At 41.3% G+C, this 14,611-nt stretch overlaps 1 protein-coding gene across 3 annotated transcripts in view; it reads left to right on the forward strand.

Moving 5' to 3' along the window:
- The window catches only part of CC2D1A (coiled-coil and C2 domain containing 1A), a 51,817-nt gene that overhangs the window by 35,162 nt on the left and 2,044 nt on the right, over positions 1 to 14,611 (forward strand). For all 3 annotated transcript variants that reach the window (XM_087956967.1, XM_087956968.1, XM_087956969.1), the window contains exons 19-29: positions 3,126 to 3,199; positions 4,073 to 4,131; positions 4,773 to 4,824; positions 6,838 to 6,937; positions 8,538 to 8,628; positions 9,955 to 10,086; positions 10,680 to 10,735; positions 12,711 to 12,777; positions 13,298 to 13,424; positions 13,526 to 13,602; positions 13,782 to 13,829. In XM_087956967.1, the coding sequence (XP_087813093.1) occupies positions 3,126 to 3,199; positions 4,073 to 4,131; positions 4,773 to 4,824; positions 6,838 to 6,937; positions 8,538 to 8,628; positions 9,955 to 10,086; positions 10,680 to 10,735; positions 12,711 to 12,777; positions 13,298 to 13,424; positions 13,526 to 13,602; positions 13,782 to 13,829 (883 nt within the window). The remainder of the gene's footprint in view (positions 1 to 3,125; positions 3,200 to 4,072; positions 4,132 to 4,772; positions 4,825 to 6,837; positions 6,938 to 8,537; positions 8,629 to 9,954; positions 10,087 to 10,679; positions 10,736 to 12,710; positions 12,778 to 13,297; positions 13,425 to 13,525; positions 13,603 to 13,781; positions 13,830 to 14,611) is intronic.

The following is a 14,611-nucleotide window of genomic DNA, read 5'->3' on the forward strand; positions in this document are numbered from 1 at the left end:
TTGGGGATTTGAGAGTAGGAAGAAGAGAAAGGACCCAAAGATTGCGGCCTTATCATAAGGATAAATGGCACTGGGTTTCCCCTTTTTTCCCCCTAGGTTTCTTTTAGGGATAATGGCCATCCCTCCTCAAGGGACTGTTCACAAACAGATTTAGCTCAGTGTCTAGCACTTATAACAAATATAGAAAGCAAAGGGATTTTCATGGCAGGGAGCTAAAAAGGATTTCAAGTGTGTAGCTATTGTACAAGAAAAAGAAAAAAAAAACCCGTTACAGGCAGTTCTTGACTTATGACCACAATATTGAGCCCAAATTTTTTGTTGTGAAATGAGACATTTGTTAGGTGAGTTTTGCCCTGTTTTATGACCTTTCTTGCCACAGTTGTTGAGTGAATCACTGCAGTTGATAAGTTAGTAACCCAATAGTTAAGTAAATCTGACTTCCCTATTGACTTTGTGAGAAGGTCGCAAAAGGTAATCACTTGACCCTGGGACACTGCAACCGTCATAAATATGAACCAGTTGCCAAGTGTCGGAATTTTGACCACATGATCGTGGATGCTGCAAAGGTTGTTATTGTCAAAACCAGTCATAGTCATCTTTTTTGTACCATTGTAACTGAATGGTCACTAAATGAACTTTTGTAAGTCGAGGACGTATTGACAATCTTTAAACCAACTGGAAATACAGGTAGTCCTCGATTTACAACAATTCACTTAGTGACTGAAGTTACAGTTGCACTGAAAAAAGTGATTTGGGTCCATTTTTCATACATGCTACCATTGCAGCATCCCTGTGGTCACATAATCAAAATTCAGACACTTGGCAACTGATTCATACTTACGACAGTTATCAAGTGTCTGAATTTTGATCTCATGACAGGCAAAGTCAATGGGGAAGCCAGATTCACTTAACCATGTTACTGACCTAACAACTGCAATGATTCACTTAACGACTGTGGCAAGATAGTCGTAAAATTGAGAAGGACTCACTTAACAACTGTTTTGCTTAGTGTGATGACCCAGAGTGGGATACAAAAGCAGCAAAGTCACAAAAACAGGTGAAGTCCCTTTAATTCCTTCAACTTGGTTTCAAAGATCCAATTATCATTGACTGGAGAAAAAACTCCCCCACAAACAGTTGCGAAAAGGAAGAACTTCCGTTCAAACTCAAAATACATATAAATTATAAATAGAAAAACAACAACACAAACCACACTGAAGAATTAATGAGACAAGGCAGAATAAGGACTTGAAGACGTCCACAGATATTGAAATACACACCCTGGGAAGGATGCCAAAACTCAGATAAGAACTGAAAACTAGAAATATTTTCATGCTTTCCTTCCAGCACTGGGCCATGCAGTTTGTCCTTTAAACCAGTGATCCCCAACCTTTCTTATGCCACGCCCGGTATCCCCAACCTTTTTATGGCGCAGCCGGTACCAGCATTAGCTGGGCGCCGCCATCTTTTGATGAAAGTGCTTCCGGTGACCTCACCGGAAGCACTTTTTCATCAAAGATGGCGTCCCGCGCTTCGTGAGCTTTTCCGGGTAGAAATGGCTTTCTACCCGGAAAAGCTCACCGAAGCGCTGGCACCGCGATCTTTTTGATGAAAAGTGCTTCCAGTGAGCTTTCTACCGAAAAGCTCACCGGAAGCACTTTTTCATCAAAAAGATGGCGGCGCCCAGCAAACCAGCGCCTCGGTAGGACTTGTTCCACGGACCGGTGGTTGGGGACCCCTGCTTTAAACAGTCCTCACAGCTGCAGCCCATGAAGGGGATCAGGACCCTTTCCTCCCTCGTAGACCACGACATTCACGTCTCTCCCTTATCCGCTCCTCCCTGTGTGCCCTAGGATGAAGAGGGGACGGGCCTGGGTCTTCCTCTGAATGCCCAGCCAGCCTGTGCCCTTCCCCAGTTTCCTCCACAACCTCCAGAGCCACACTCCCACTCCCTGTTGCTGTTCCTCCTCTCCCTCGGAGTCAGATTCTAATGGGCATGATACTTAGCAACAAAAGTTTTGGGCTCAGTTGTGGTTGTAAGTCGAGGACTACTCATTGATGCAGTACAACTATGTTTGCAATACTGTGTCCTTTTTTTCCTCACCTCCATTACTTTATGATTAAGTCAAGGTAGCAAACACACATAGTACTCTTTCCTCCTCCTATTTTCCCCAAACAACAACAACGTTGTGAGGTGAGTTGGACTGAGACGGAGGGACTGGCCCAAAGTCACCCAGCTGCCTTTCATGCCTAAAACTCTCCTGGTTTCCAGGTCAGCACTTTAACTCTACATCAGCCTGGCTTTCTGACCAAAGCATTTGTGGGCACGTGTTTTAGATCAAGTAAAGAAGGAGAAAAGGCAACTGATATTACTAAAGACTATCTTCCTATAAAGGAAAATGGCAACAGCAGGCAAGAGAACACACCTAGATATATAAAAACGTGTAATACAGAAAATATAGGTAAAAATATTTTCCCCCCCTCATAGTATTAAAAATGGAAAAAATCAAATCAAGGAACCAATAAATTATCAGTACCAATAAAATAAATTGCTGTCAAATATAATGTATACTTAAACCATTATATTTCTTGGACATTAGATATGCTCATGGCCCCATTTTATTTATGGAAGTTAAGGCTATTGGTGGTTGTATATAAATGTTCTAATCACGAGCAGTATACCAGCTGCTGCAAAATGGCAGTGGAAAAGGGCGGAGGCTCTCTTGTTCATTCTTAGGAACTGTTAAAATGCACTTGGTTGCCCATATTCAATCCAGACTATTGGAATAAAGAAATGCTTGCCTTGAAAAATTATGACGTTTAAGGGTACGTGAGGGTCACTGTAGGGTTTGGTGTGTGTGTGAGTGTGTATGCATGGAGGTGTTGCGTAGGGAGGGAGGATGAGGGGATTGTGCAAGAGATGCCATGTGAATTGGGGAGATTGTGCAAGGCCGGGGTGCAGTGTGGGTTAGGAAGGGAGTGTGGGGATGTGAAGGTGGCACAGGGAGGATGTGCAGAGTTGTACAAATGTGAGGTAAGGAAATATTTCTGAACTGATGACCCAATGAGTTGTCTAATAATGACTAAAACTATTTGCTGGCCCACCCCATTATTTTTCCTTTTAGGATCTTTCCAGAATTAAACAGCAATGATATGATTCTTTCAATAGTGAAAGGAATCAACCTCCCAGCTCCTCCAGGTAATTCATAAAATGAGCCCTGTTTTTGAGACTGTCAAAACTAAGTGAGGGAACGCTGCCATCCTTTTTAAGGATGTTGAAATGACTGGTCTCTGTCTTCATGTGTTTTGTAAAATGCCCCTCTGTTGATCCTTTTCTGTGTTATTATTCTCTTGACCTGCTAAGAATGGCAGAAGCCAAAATATTCATGCCAATATTCATCCTCGTCATTAGTACAATTGTTGATTCTTGGCTGTTCCCAGTAGATTGACAAGATGGCTGCCTAAAAGCTTGGTTTTGTCTCCGTTGCCTTTTTTCAACAATGTGGCTGTCTTTAAGATCTGATTTTTCATTCAGTGTACGGCCTGCCGTTGGTTCCAAAAGAAGGATCAGAAAAATAAACCGCAAATGCAGAAATAACCAAAAAGCAATAAACCTCATATGAAATGATTGGGTTATCTAATTTCAGCTATTATTTTAGTTGGTTACTGCAATAGATAGAATATTTAGTCAAAAAGTACGTGATTCTGTTGATTTCTGAACAAATCTGTTGCTAGCATCATCAAACAAAATAAGGGCCCTGAAGGGCATCCTTCAGCCATTCTGTCCAATGGACTAGATTCCAGTCATGCTGACTTGCAGGTTACCAAGGGCCAAGCTTCTCTTGTAGAGACCACCCTAGTGTACAAAAATATTTCTGACTCTGTTTCAGACCTTTAGTCTAAATTTGTTTGCCTTCATGTGGCAGATAATCATGTTTGGGATTTGACATGAATGTTTGTAGCCGCTGTCATGCAAGATTGTGCTTTGTGAAGATTTATTTTTAGCTTTCAGATGATTGTCAAAAGAAATTATTGACTATTATTTGCCATATTCCTTTTACCTTTTTTTCAGGCATATCTCCTGATGATTTGGATGCTTTTGTGCGTTTTGAGTTTCCCTATCCTAATGCGGTAAGTTACTGCAGGTTTGAAAGCTGCTGTTTCATCTACGTGGAAATTTGCTTATTTGAGCATCCACTGAGTTCATCAATAGTACCCAAGGTCCTTAGCCTTTTTGAGCCTATGGAAACATTTGGAAAGGCTATTGTAGGTGATCAGTGTCAGGAAAGATGTAGCATGTTGTAGTAGGCATGGTATTGTGTTAACAATCCCACAGAAACTTTTAATCTAATTATAATTATCTCTCTTAATATGTCTCTGCAGGTGGAAGCTTATGACTGATCTTGTTTAGGTTTAGAAACTAAACAGGGTCAGGCCTGTTTAGTATTGTATATGGCTGGAGGGGAGAAACCTAGAGAATATCTGTATCATATCAAGCCTTTCTGGGTTGTAGACTAGACTGCAAAGTCAGAAGAGTATCCTGTAAGAAGACAACGGCAAATTAATTCCATATTGCTGCCCAAAAAACCCTATGAATGCAGTATGCATTAAGTCTGACATGAAGAGATTTTACTTTTGCTGATACGTAACACAGAGATAGAAAAAATAAGATAGAAAGGATAAAACTGCTTGTGTCTGATGGTAATCAAAGCTTTGTTAATTCTCAAAGAAGTAGCCATTCTTATTGCCTTTCACATTCCTGTGTTTTCTAGGAGGAAGCTCAGAAGGACAAGACAACCGTGATCAAAAACTCCAACTGTCCTGGTAAATCTCTATGCAGGAGTTGAAAACCATGAAAGTGAAAATTTTACTTTTCTTGGTTTAGGTTAAAAGTGTTTCCAAATACAACCTGCCACTACATTGACAGGTAGTATTTGGAAACACAATAAGTGTTAACATTTTTTCTTAAAGCTGAGATGCATAATCCTTTATCATCCTCAACTGTATTTTTAATTCCCCTCCATAGGAATTCAGGTTAGATATTTGTAATTTATTTCGGTTAAAAAGGAAAGGTTAAAAATGACCCTCCTTCACAGGTTTCATTTATTTTCTTCTTAAGGTTGTGACTTTAAAGTCTTTGACATAATATGTTCTTGAGCACAATTTTAACTGGAGGAGATACTACAGATCAAATATCTGATAATATTAAGAACTAGTGCTGGTCATTCTTTGATGAGATTTAATTATAACATGATCGGATGGGCAGATTCTTTATCTTCTACAATATCACCTGTCCCTTACCTGTCTCAGGTATCAAGACTGACTGCAAGATCTGAGAAAAAAATGAAGCTGCCAGATGAGAAATGTGGCAATCACTGGGAGCATACAGGCACATATGTGTACGCACAACCTCCTTTCCTCCTCAAAAAAGGAAGAAAAAGACAGAAACAGGCAGTGGGAAGGGACAGAAAGCCATAATCACTAGAGAAGTTTAACAATCTGAAATGTCCGCTTGTTGAAGGAATAAAGCCGCATGTGATCAGAATGCTGATAGTTCATACCCTAGAGAGATAGTCAGGTTTTGTGAACTGTATCCTCAAACATGTTTTTGATGAACTACAGGTCCTTCAACTTGCAGTTGGTTTCAGAACATATTAGTTCCTTTCTCTGAAGTTGTTCTTGCCTGGAAAAACCTTCTGCAGATATAGTTGTTCGTTGGCTGAGAGTTGAGAAGATGTGATCAATAGAAATTTGAAGACAAAGGAGGGAGCTGTTGGTTCTGAGTAATTCAGGAAAGGCTGTTGGAGTATTATTACTGGCATGGACCTGTGAGGATTGCAACAGAATCTTCTTTCTTGATAGGCAGGGCTAGAAGCCAGAAAGCATACATTTTTGGGGGGAGAAACTGGAACAGAGAAAAGGAGATAGTTGTCAAGTGTTGCCTGCATTTCTTGGAATTTGCTGACTGCTGCCTTTGGGAATGTATTTCCTGCAAAGGAACAGCTAAAAAACATTCCATGACTAAGTCTTCTCTTTGCCTTTCTGGCAGGTTCTGCCCGGTCAGTTCAGAGTATTAGAATTCAAATTTCCTAAAAGGTTTGAGACCAGTTTATTTGGAGGATCATTTCCTCCCGTATTCACTTACCTCTGTATATTTATCTAGAGAAGAGTGAGTGTGTTTTAGTGCCTAAGCCCCAGATATAACTGCCTTCCTCAAAAAGAGACTCAACTGGTGTTTTTATATCAAACAAACGCTTCTCTGTTTTCTCAAGTTTTTTTAACTTTTCCATTTTAAATATGTTGATTCTTTTTAGAATCTTACACATGTATTGATAATTTTACTTTGATTTTATTCTGCGGCTGTTTTAATTTGTGTTAAATTAATTTATTAAAAGTCCACAGGGAGTGGCTGACAATTTTAGAAGACCCACCCAACTATCTGTATGCCAATTTTATAATTCCCCAGAAGTTTTCATCATTACATTAAAAAACAAACTAGGACTACTACTTTTCCTGTTCCTTACTTTTGGATAATGTAATCTGTTGAAGAATTCCCAAGTAGAGTTTAGGCATCTGTCTCATAAACTAACAGAACTGCATTCATTTGAGTCATTGATTTAGAGACCTTCAGTGCCTTTTTTGTGGGGGGGGGGGGAGAGTGGGGGGGGGTGGAAAGGAAGAGAAAAAACACTTGAATTGAGGTCTGTAATGATTTCAGCCTACCAAGTAATGCAAACTTGATTCCTCCCCATAGGCTTGTTATAGACCTGGCTAAGGTTGCTATAGACTTGCATCTCAACCCAGCTAATCTTTAGGTTTGCCATTTTGCTTTGGCAGAGTTCCAAGAGAAGTTCAAACTGTACATTAATCGGAGCCATCGAGGATTCAAGAGAGCCATTCAGTCCAAAGGCATCAAATTTGAAGTTGTCCATAAAGGGTAAGCAAGATGCATCTCAATACCAATAGACAGCTTTGAAATCAGAAGTCTACTACAGTAGTAACTTCTCCAATTAACATACTTTTATTCAAAGGTAGAAGCTTTTGTGATGAAGTCAGCTACAGGTCATAAAAGCTTATGCCTTTTAGTAAAATCTGAGAAATTATGTCCTTGGTGTTGTTTGGTTTTCACAGGGGGGAGGTGTTAGTTCCACTTTATAAGGCCTTGGTAAGATCACAATTGGAATACTACATCCAGTTTTGACCACCATCAGGGGTGGGTTTCTACTGGTTCTGTCCACCTCTGTAGAATGGTAGCTCTGAAGAGCATCAGACATAGAACCGGTTCTATGTCTGCTGATGTTTTTGCCTACCTGCCCACCCGGGCTCTTACCTGACCTTTATTTCCTGATTTTTTTCAACTTCAGCTGCCCTGCGAGGCACAGCTGCAGTTAAAAAAGCAGGAAAAAATGGCTTTTTGAAAGGCTGCTTCTCTGCACACAGCACGATGATGAGGATTTACAGGCACATCATAAATCACCGAACGTCGTAAATGACCGAACTGGTAGTTAACCCTGTCGGATCCCACCCCTGACCACCATGATATAAAAAAGATGTTGAGACTCTGGACAGAGTGCAGAGAAGAGCAACAAAGAAGGTCTGGGGTGACATGATAGCAGATTTTGATGGATAGATTTTTGAGGAGCTGCCACAAAGAAAATTATTTGGAAAACTTATTTTCCAAAGCACCAGAAAGCAAGACAAGAAGCAATGGGTGTAAACTAACCAAGAAGAGAACCAATCTAGAACTAAGGAAAAATTTCCTGACAGTGAGAACAATCAACCAGTGTATCAGCTTGCCTTCATAAGTTGTGGGAGCGCCATCACTGGAGGCTTTTAAAAAGAGACTGGACAGCGTTTTTTTGAAATTGTACCGGTATATATTCTCCTTGAACAGAGGGTTGGACTAGAAGACCTCCAAGGTCCCTTCCAATTCTGATGTTCTATGTTTGCAGAGCTGCTTTAAATGCCAATTGATATCTGAGCAGAGGAGAATGGCTGCTGTGTAAAGGCACATCTAAGGTCATTAGCTTAATTAAATTTTACCTCAAAATCTCAAAATCTATTAAAGGGACGGTTATATGTCTTCAAATCAGCATTAATCCTGGTGACTGACTGCCTGGACTAGTCCCTGGAATTTTCTTGGTAACCATTTTGGAAGTGCTTTGCCCTTGCTTCCTTCCCAGGACTGAGAAAGAGAGGCTGACCCAAAGTCACCCAGCTGGCTTTGTGCCTCAGGCAGGACTAGAACTGTTGGCCTCATATTTTTTAGCCTGGTGCTTTAACCATTACACCAAACTGGCTCTACTGGGGAGGGGGGGGGGGGGGTTGTAACTCTTCTAAAAGATACAATGTCTGGATTAGAGCTTTGGGTGATGTGTAGATTTGATTGTGTAGATTTGACTGTTGAATCGTTTAAAAAAAACATCATTAAAACAACTCATAGCCAATAAACTAGGGTTATTTTGAAGAGGCTCTGTGGTATTTTTCTTTCTGAAATGGAATGGAGGCTGGGATAAATTATGGCTATTTCTCTACAGGGGGCTGTTCAAAAATGATCGTGTGGTAGGAACAGCTCAACTGAAGTTGGAAGCACTGGAGACCAAATGTGAGCTTCGGGAGATTTTGGAAGTAAGCCTTCTCTTTTTGTGAAATGTTGAGGGACAATATCTGGGCCCGACTAGGTAGAATAGATTGAGCGAGTTGCTTTTGCTTGGCCTCTTAGCCTATATGCAAGACTTGAGGTTTTTTTTAATATAATATATAATTAAACTTTGGGATTTGCTATCATAAGATGTGGTACTTGCTTTCAGCTTAGTTAGCTTTGAAAAAGGGTTGGATTAATTCACAGAAGCCATGTGGATCAGTGGCTGTTAGCCTTGCTGGCAGCCTGACTGTCTGTGAAGTCATTTGCTGGGAAACTGGTAGGACTCCTTGTGCAGTTGGTTGGCCACTATGAGAACAGACAGCTGGACTAGGTGGCTTGGAAGTCTGATCCAACCGGATAGTGTTTATGTTTTCATGCTGCCTTTTTTACTTTTGACATAAGCATAGTTTTTCAGCCTTCTGTGCTGTGTGTGATCAAGGTCTTTTTACTGTGAGCTGTTTATTGTTTATTGTCTACTTTCTGTTGATCAAAACTTTTAAAACTGAATTGATTAAATTTTTTATTTGCATTCTATCTTTGTGTACCTTTAGGTTATTTTATTTCAGCTTCCAAGGAAGAAGTTGCTTTAACCTATTCCAGGAAAAAACTAGGCCCCTTATGTCATTGTAAAAGCTGATGCATTTAAAATAACTCTCGTTGTCTTCACTGTGCCTAAAGTTTCTCTGGGCTTCTGACTTTTGTTCTTTGATTTAATTTTGTGCAGCATAGGTAATATAGTGGATAAACAGAGGATATAAAATTGTAGGTATCTAATGGGTTTTAGGGCCCTAAACTAGCTTCTGATGGGGAAGGGTAGTTCACTCACTCCCCAAGTGCCATCATGGTGCAGAAGGGTGAGTAAGGTTTTAAATTAGGACGCGTGAAACCTAGTTCTAGTCCACCCGCAGCCATGGATACTTCCTGATTGACTTTGGGCCAGTCATTGTCTCCCAATTCAGCTTATTTTAATGCAGAAGATTGTTGTGGGAATAACATGAAGGAAAGTTTCCAAGTAAGTCTCTTTAAACTCCTGGAGAAAAATGGGATAGTATAAAAAAAAGAACTGGTGTCCTGATGTATATTAAGATAGCAAGTGTTTTCCCATCTGCAATGAATAATTATCGTTCATTCCTTAACTGGGCTTGGAAGAATAGGCTGAATGGTTTTAAGTTGCAAGTTTAAATAAGGTGGACTCACTTGGGCTCTGATTTCATATGGAAGGGATGAAATGTATCTCAGAGCCCCACAGCTTCTTTTGAAGAAGCCATCATATTTATCAATCACCAATCTTTCCCTGTTCCCCTTTCTAGCTTTTGGATGGTCGACGACCCACAGGAGGCAGGTTAGAAGTGATTGTCCGCCTCAGAGAACCGTTGACATCTCAGCAGCTGGAGACCACAGCGGAGAAGTGGCTGGTCATCGATCCTCTCACTGGGCCCCCAGTAAGAGCTAAACCACTCTGCACATTCCAGAGGATTTTTTTCAGTGACAGCAAAGCCTCCGTGTATGGCTTTGCCTAGAATTCTAGCCCAGTCTGAGCATTTTTTTGTAGATGGGATTCCTGTCAGTACAATTCCATTTTCCAGCTGTACATCCTGAGGCCAAACCTCAGGCCATGTCTTCGGAAAGAGATGTGGGTTGAAAGCTTCACATTCAGGACAGTGTCTCTCTTGGCTTGGAGACTTCAAGGCCCACAACCGTTATTGCTCTTATGGGGCTAGTTTCCTTATACCTCAGGGGCAGCTTATGGGATGTGAAGGGACGGATCGCATCCAATCCTGTCAATTCTACAGATATAAGGAAAACAATTGCACCAAGGTATCTTAAACTCTGTAGTGTGCACATTATTTTGCAACACTTAATTACTTTGTGTATTGTATTTTGCAAGTATGGGATGTGTTAGGAGATGTCCAAGGCAGCATTGAAGCTCTGTCTTCTACCTCTTGTGTACAATGGTTTGTGTCATCCTGAGACGTCTGAATGAAAGTGACCATTTTTGCAGGAGGACTTAATAGGCTCCCTTTTCTTCACGTAGGCTGCCTTTCCCAAACCTAGGCCAGCAGTAGCTCCTGTGAAAGATACGGGCACTAGGTAGGTATGTTCTCTTACTCTGCTGGGGTCTTCAGGATTCAAATTCTACACACAGTGATCTGTGGAGATATCTTCTGTCCTTTCAACCCTACTCCTTGATTTTGTGGACATTGTTCAGCACTTGATAGTGAATGCAAGGCTTGGGAATTCAAATGAAAAGACTCAATAGGTCCCAGATAACCACTTCAGAAGGAGCTTCTGAGTATCATTCAAGTTAATAGAATGGAAAGTAGGATAATTTGCCCTGGGCACACACAATCCACCATGAGGTTGTCCTCTGAAAGCTTATTACCATAAAATTTGTATGTTTTTACCATAGAAATGTATAGATGTATAAATGGCAAAGAAATCTACCAGAGCACAGCATTTCAAAGAAAGTGAAATATCACTTTCACAATAGTTGTGCAAGGAAAACTTTCCCAGTGGAAGGTGTCCAAGCCATCTTTTGTTTTCTCACTCCTGTAGCATGTTGGCTGCTTGTGCTGTTACCCAAAAAGACTTCCTCAGTAAAGCAACAATCCAATGAGACAAAGGCTCTCTTCAGCTATAACTTAAAACACACTATATCACGCCTGTCTGTTGAGTAGTAATTGCACAAAGAATGAAATGGGAATTGCCTGGTTCAGGTTGGATACTGCAGTCAAGTGTGTCAAGGTGGCATCTTTTGGGGGTTTGTAATTGCATTTCTGAGCCATTTACCTCCTTCACCATGTAAGATATGATCTGTAACTATATACATATGCATATATATATACATATATACATATGTGGTATTCAGCTTTGTTCGGGTATTTTCCCACGTCGTTATAGTTGTGCTTTTAAAGTTGTAGCAAAGTTTCGGCAGAATCTCATCTGCCATCATCAGGTTGAAACGTTGCTACAGCTTTAAAAGCACGACTATAATGACGTGGGAAAATACCCGAACAAAGCTGAATACCACATATGTAAGTACCCGCGAAAACTTAAGAAAACATATATACATATGCATACACACATACAAACATGTGCATACCCTCCTCTATGTAAATTATAATGGATGAGAATAAATCACATTTGTGACTGGAATCTCCGTCATTGAGCAAAGCAGTCATTAAGATATCACAGGACGGCTTCGCTCAACAGCAGCACTCCTGATTGCAATCTCGTGGGTCATTAAGTGGGTGCTATGTCAGGTAAGGAGCATGGAGTTCCTCAGGAGGAGGTAGGGGAGACCCAGGGAGAATCCGCTCAACATCCTTCCTGCTGAAATCCAAACAGGGTTTTCAGCCCTTTTTAAGCAAAGAAACGTAGGTGTGCAGCCTGCACTGGGCCTCCCTCACCCATCTGAGGCACCCCAGCCTCCTTACCTCACCGTGCTGCCTCTCTGCTTGGCTTTTGTCTCCCTCTCATCTTGGGGGGCAAGGTGAAAGAGCAGCCTGTAGAGCAGGGGTGTCCAACCATGACAACTTGAAGCCTGGCGGACTTCAACTCCCAGAATTCTGGGAGTTGAAGTCCGCCAGGCTTCAAGTTGCCAAGGTTGGACACCCCTGCTGTAGAGGGAGTTCAGCTCCCTTTCCATGCTTAGAAGGGAACTCCTTAGGCAAGGTGCAGGAAAGGAGCTCAAATACTCATTCCTGCACCCCACAAAGGAGTATTTGGCTCCTCTCTGGATAAGAGAAAAACGTTAAGCTGGCCTTTTTAAGCAGTCTTTTAGAGGAGAGACACATGCTGAATAACTAAATCAGAGTCCACCTGGGATATTTTGATGCCTGCAGTAGAAAATCCAAAGAGAATATTTTTCCCGTAGAAGAGAGATGGGGAGATTGCTCACACAATTTGCTTTCTGTGAAGCCGGCATAATTTTCCTCTGAAAGTATGCTTTCTCCAAAAGTACCGGTAATGGCCTTTGGTTTCTGTTTTATAGTACAGGCCTTGTACTGTGTTTCTGCGATTGGCCAGTTGTGAGGTTAGGCTGTGTTTTGTTTTTTCCCTCCAGCAAGCCGGTCTGTTCCCTGCAAAGCTTCAACATATTAGCTTTTGACAAGGAGAGGCTGGAGAAGAAGGTTAGTGATGTGGATCTGTGTGTGTGTATATGTGCATGTGCACAGACGCATGCAGGGAAAGGGTGAGGCAGTCGCATTGCACAACCTAAGTATACACTGTGCCTGGCTTTGCTTGAATTGACACCGAAAAGCAAGCCCCCAATTTTCCATGCTTCAGATTAAATCATTTTTAGGAAGTGAGGGAGGAAGAAAAGAAGATGCATGTGGGCACACATACATACATAGTTTCACAGCAAGAGTTTCTTTTCAGTTGGCTTTTATCTTTTTATAAACATTTTATCTTTTCATAAGCATAGGTATTACGTTTGTTCCACAAAATTTAAATGAGAACTGAATAGCCCTAATATTACCAAATATTTCCCTGTTTTTCTTTTGTTCTTCTTACATGGGGGGGAGGGGGGGAGAATGTGTTGATTATTCCACCTGTTTGACAATTAACTTGCTATAAATTGGTCGTAGAATGTCTCTTACTGTATGTCGTACAATGATTTTGTTACAAACACCTCACTCTTGTTAACAGATTGTGATATACAATCAAGCTGGTCAGCCTCCACCCAGGGACCTGGTAGAGCAGCATCAAAGCATCACTCAGAAGATCAACTGGCAAAAGTCCCAGCTACAGCATGGAGGAGCTGCCATCATGAAAGGTATTTTGATACGAAACCTGTCTTTCTCATCTGGACTGACTTTGGTACACCTAAGGCACCCAAGCAATGGTTCCTGACCATGTTTGATCTTCATTCTACAGAATACCTGACTCGATTGGAGCAGTACTATCAGTGGTACACAGAGGCAGCAAGGCGCCTTGGAAATGATGGAAAACGGGTATGGAGTGATTTCGTAGCATGGGGGTAGGATGAGGGAAGAAGATTCATTTTCTGGCCCCTAAGCTTGGTTGGACAATGGAGGACCACTTATTTAAAAGAGCACGGAATCTGTGTCAATACTAGGGTGGTTTGAACACAGGCCTCAGCTAAAATGTTGTCTCCTCTACTGTTCGGCAGGAGGCAGCTAAGGATGCTCTTTACAAGCGCAATCTGGTGGAGAGAGAGGTGAGTAGTGCCTGCAGATTCTTCTTTTCCCTGCCCGGTTGGTCAGAACAGATAGAGACAAGTCCAGAATCTTTTCCATCTTGTGTCATGGGTTCCCCTTTGTGGGTCCCTTCTTTCTTTTGGGCGGGAAGAAATGGTTTTCCTGAAGCATTTAAACTTGTACAACTTAACTGAGTACTTGTACTACCGAAAGCATTCTACAAATCAGGGTTTCCCAACCTTGGCAACATTTAAGTTGTGTGGACTTCAGCTCCCAGAATTCCCCAGCCAGAATGGTTGGCTGGGAAATTCTGGGAGTTGAAGTCTACATGTCTCAAAGTTGTCAAGATTGGGAACCTTTGCTACAGATGATAAGGCCGTTTCCCCAAGTCCTCCTTCGTCAAACTGTTCTGCGCTTTGGAGTGCATGTTTTTCCTGTAACTCTGACTGGGGCAGGTCCTTTCTCCTGTCTCCATAGACTGATAGGCTGATTCCCAAGCTGAGTCCAATTTAGAGTGCTATTTTTTTTTTACTTTTTGAGGGAAGCTATTTAAATAATTACCAGTTTCCACAGATATTTCTTAGGGGATTTTGTTATCAAACATTAGGCTGGTGGCTGCCAGGCAGACAAGTCTTCACAGTGGTTCTTAACAATCTCAAGTGTGTCTGCCCTGGATTTTTACAAAAAAAAACCTTTTTTTTTTTTTAATCCCAGCTTTTGATCAGCCTTGAGAAAATTTGTATGTTAGTGGTCTTTGGGGTTTTTTTTAATCCTGCCTGTTCTATTTTTATAAATAACTCAA

The sequence above is a fragment of the Notechis scutatus genome, chromosome 2 (assembly GCF_049901735.1).
Source record: "Notechis scutatus isolate UNSWTSFEM ecotype Mainland chromosome 2, rNotScu1.2, whole genome shotgun sequence".
In the NCBI taxonomy this organism is placed as follows: Eukaryota; Metazoa; Chordata; class Lepidosauria; order Squamata; family Elapidae; genus Notechis; species Notechis scutatus.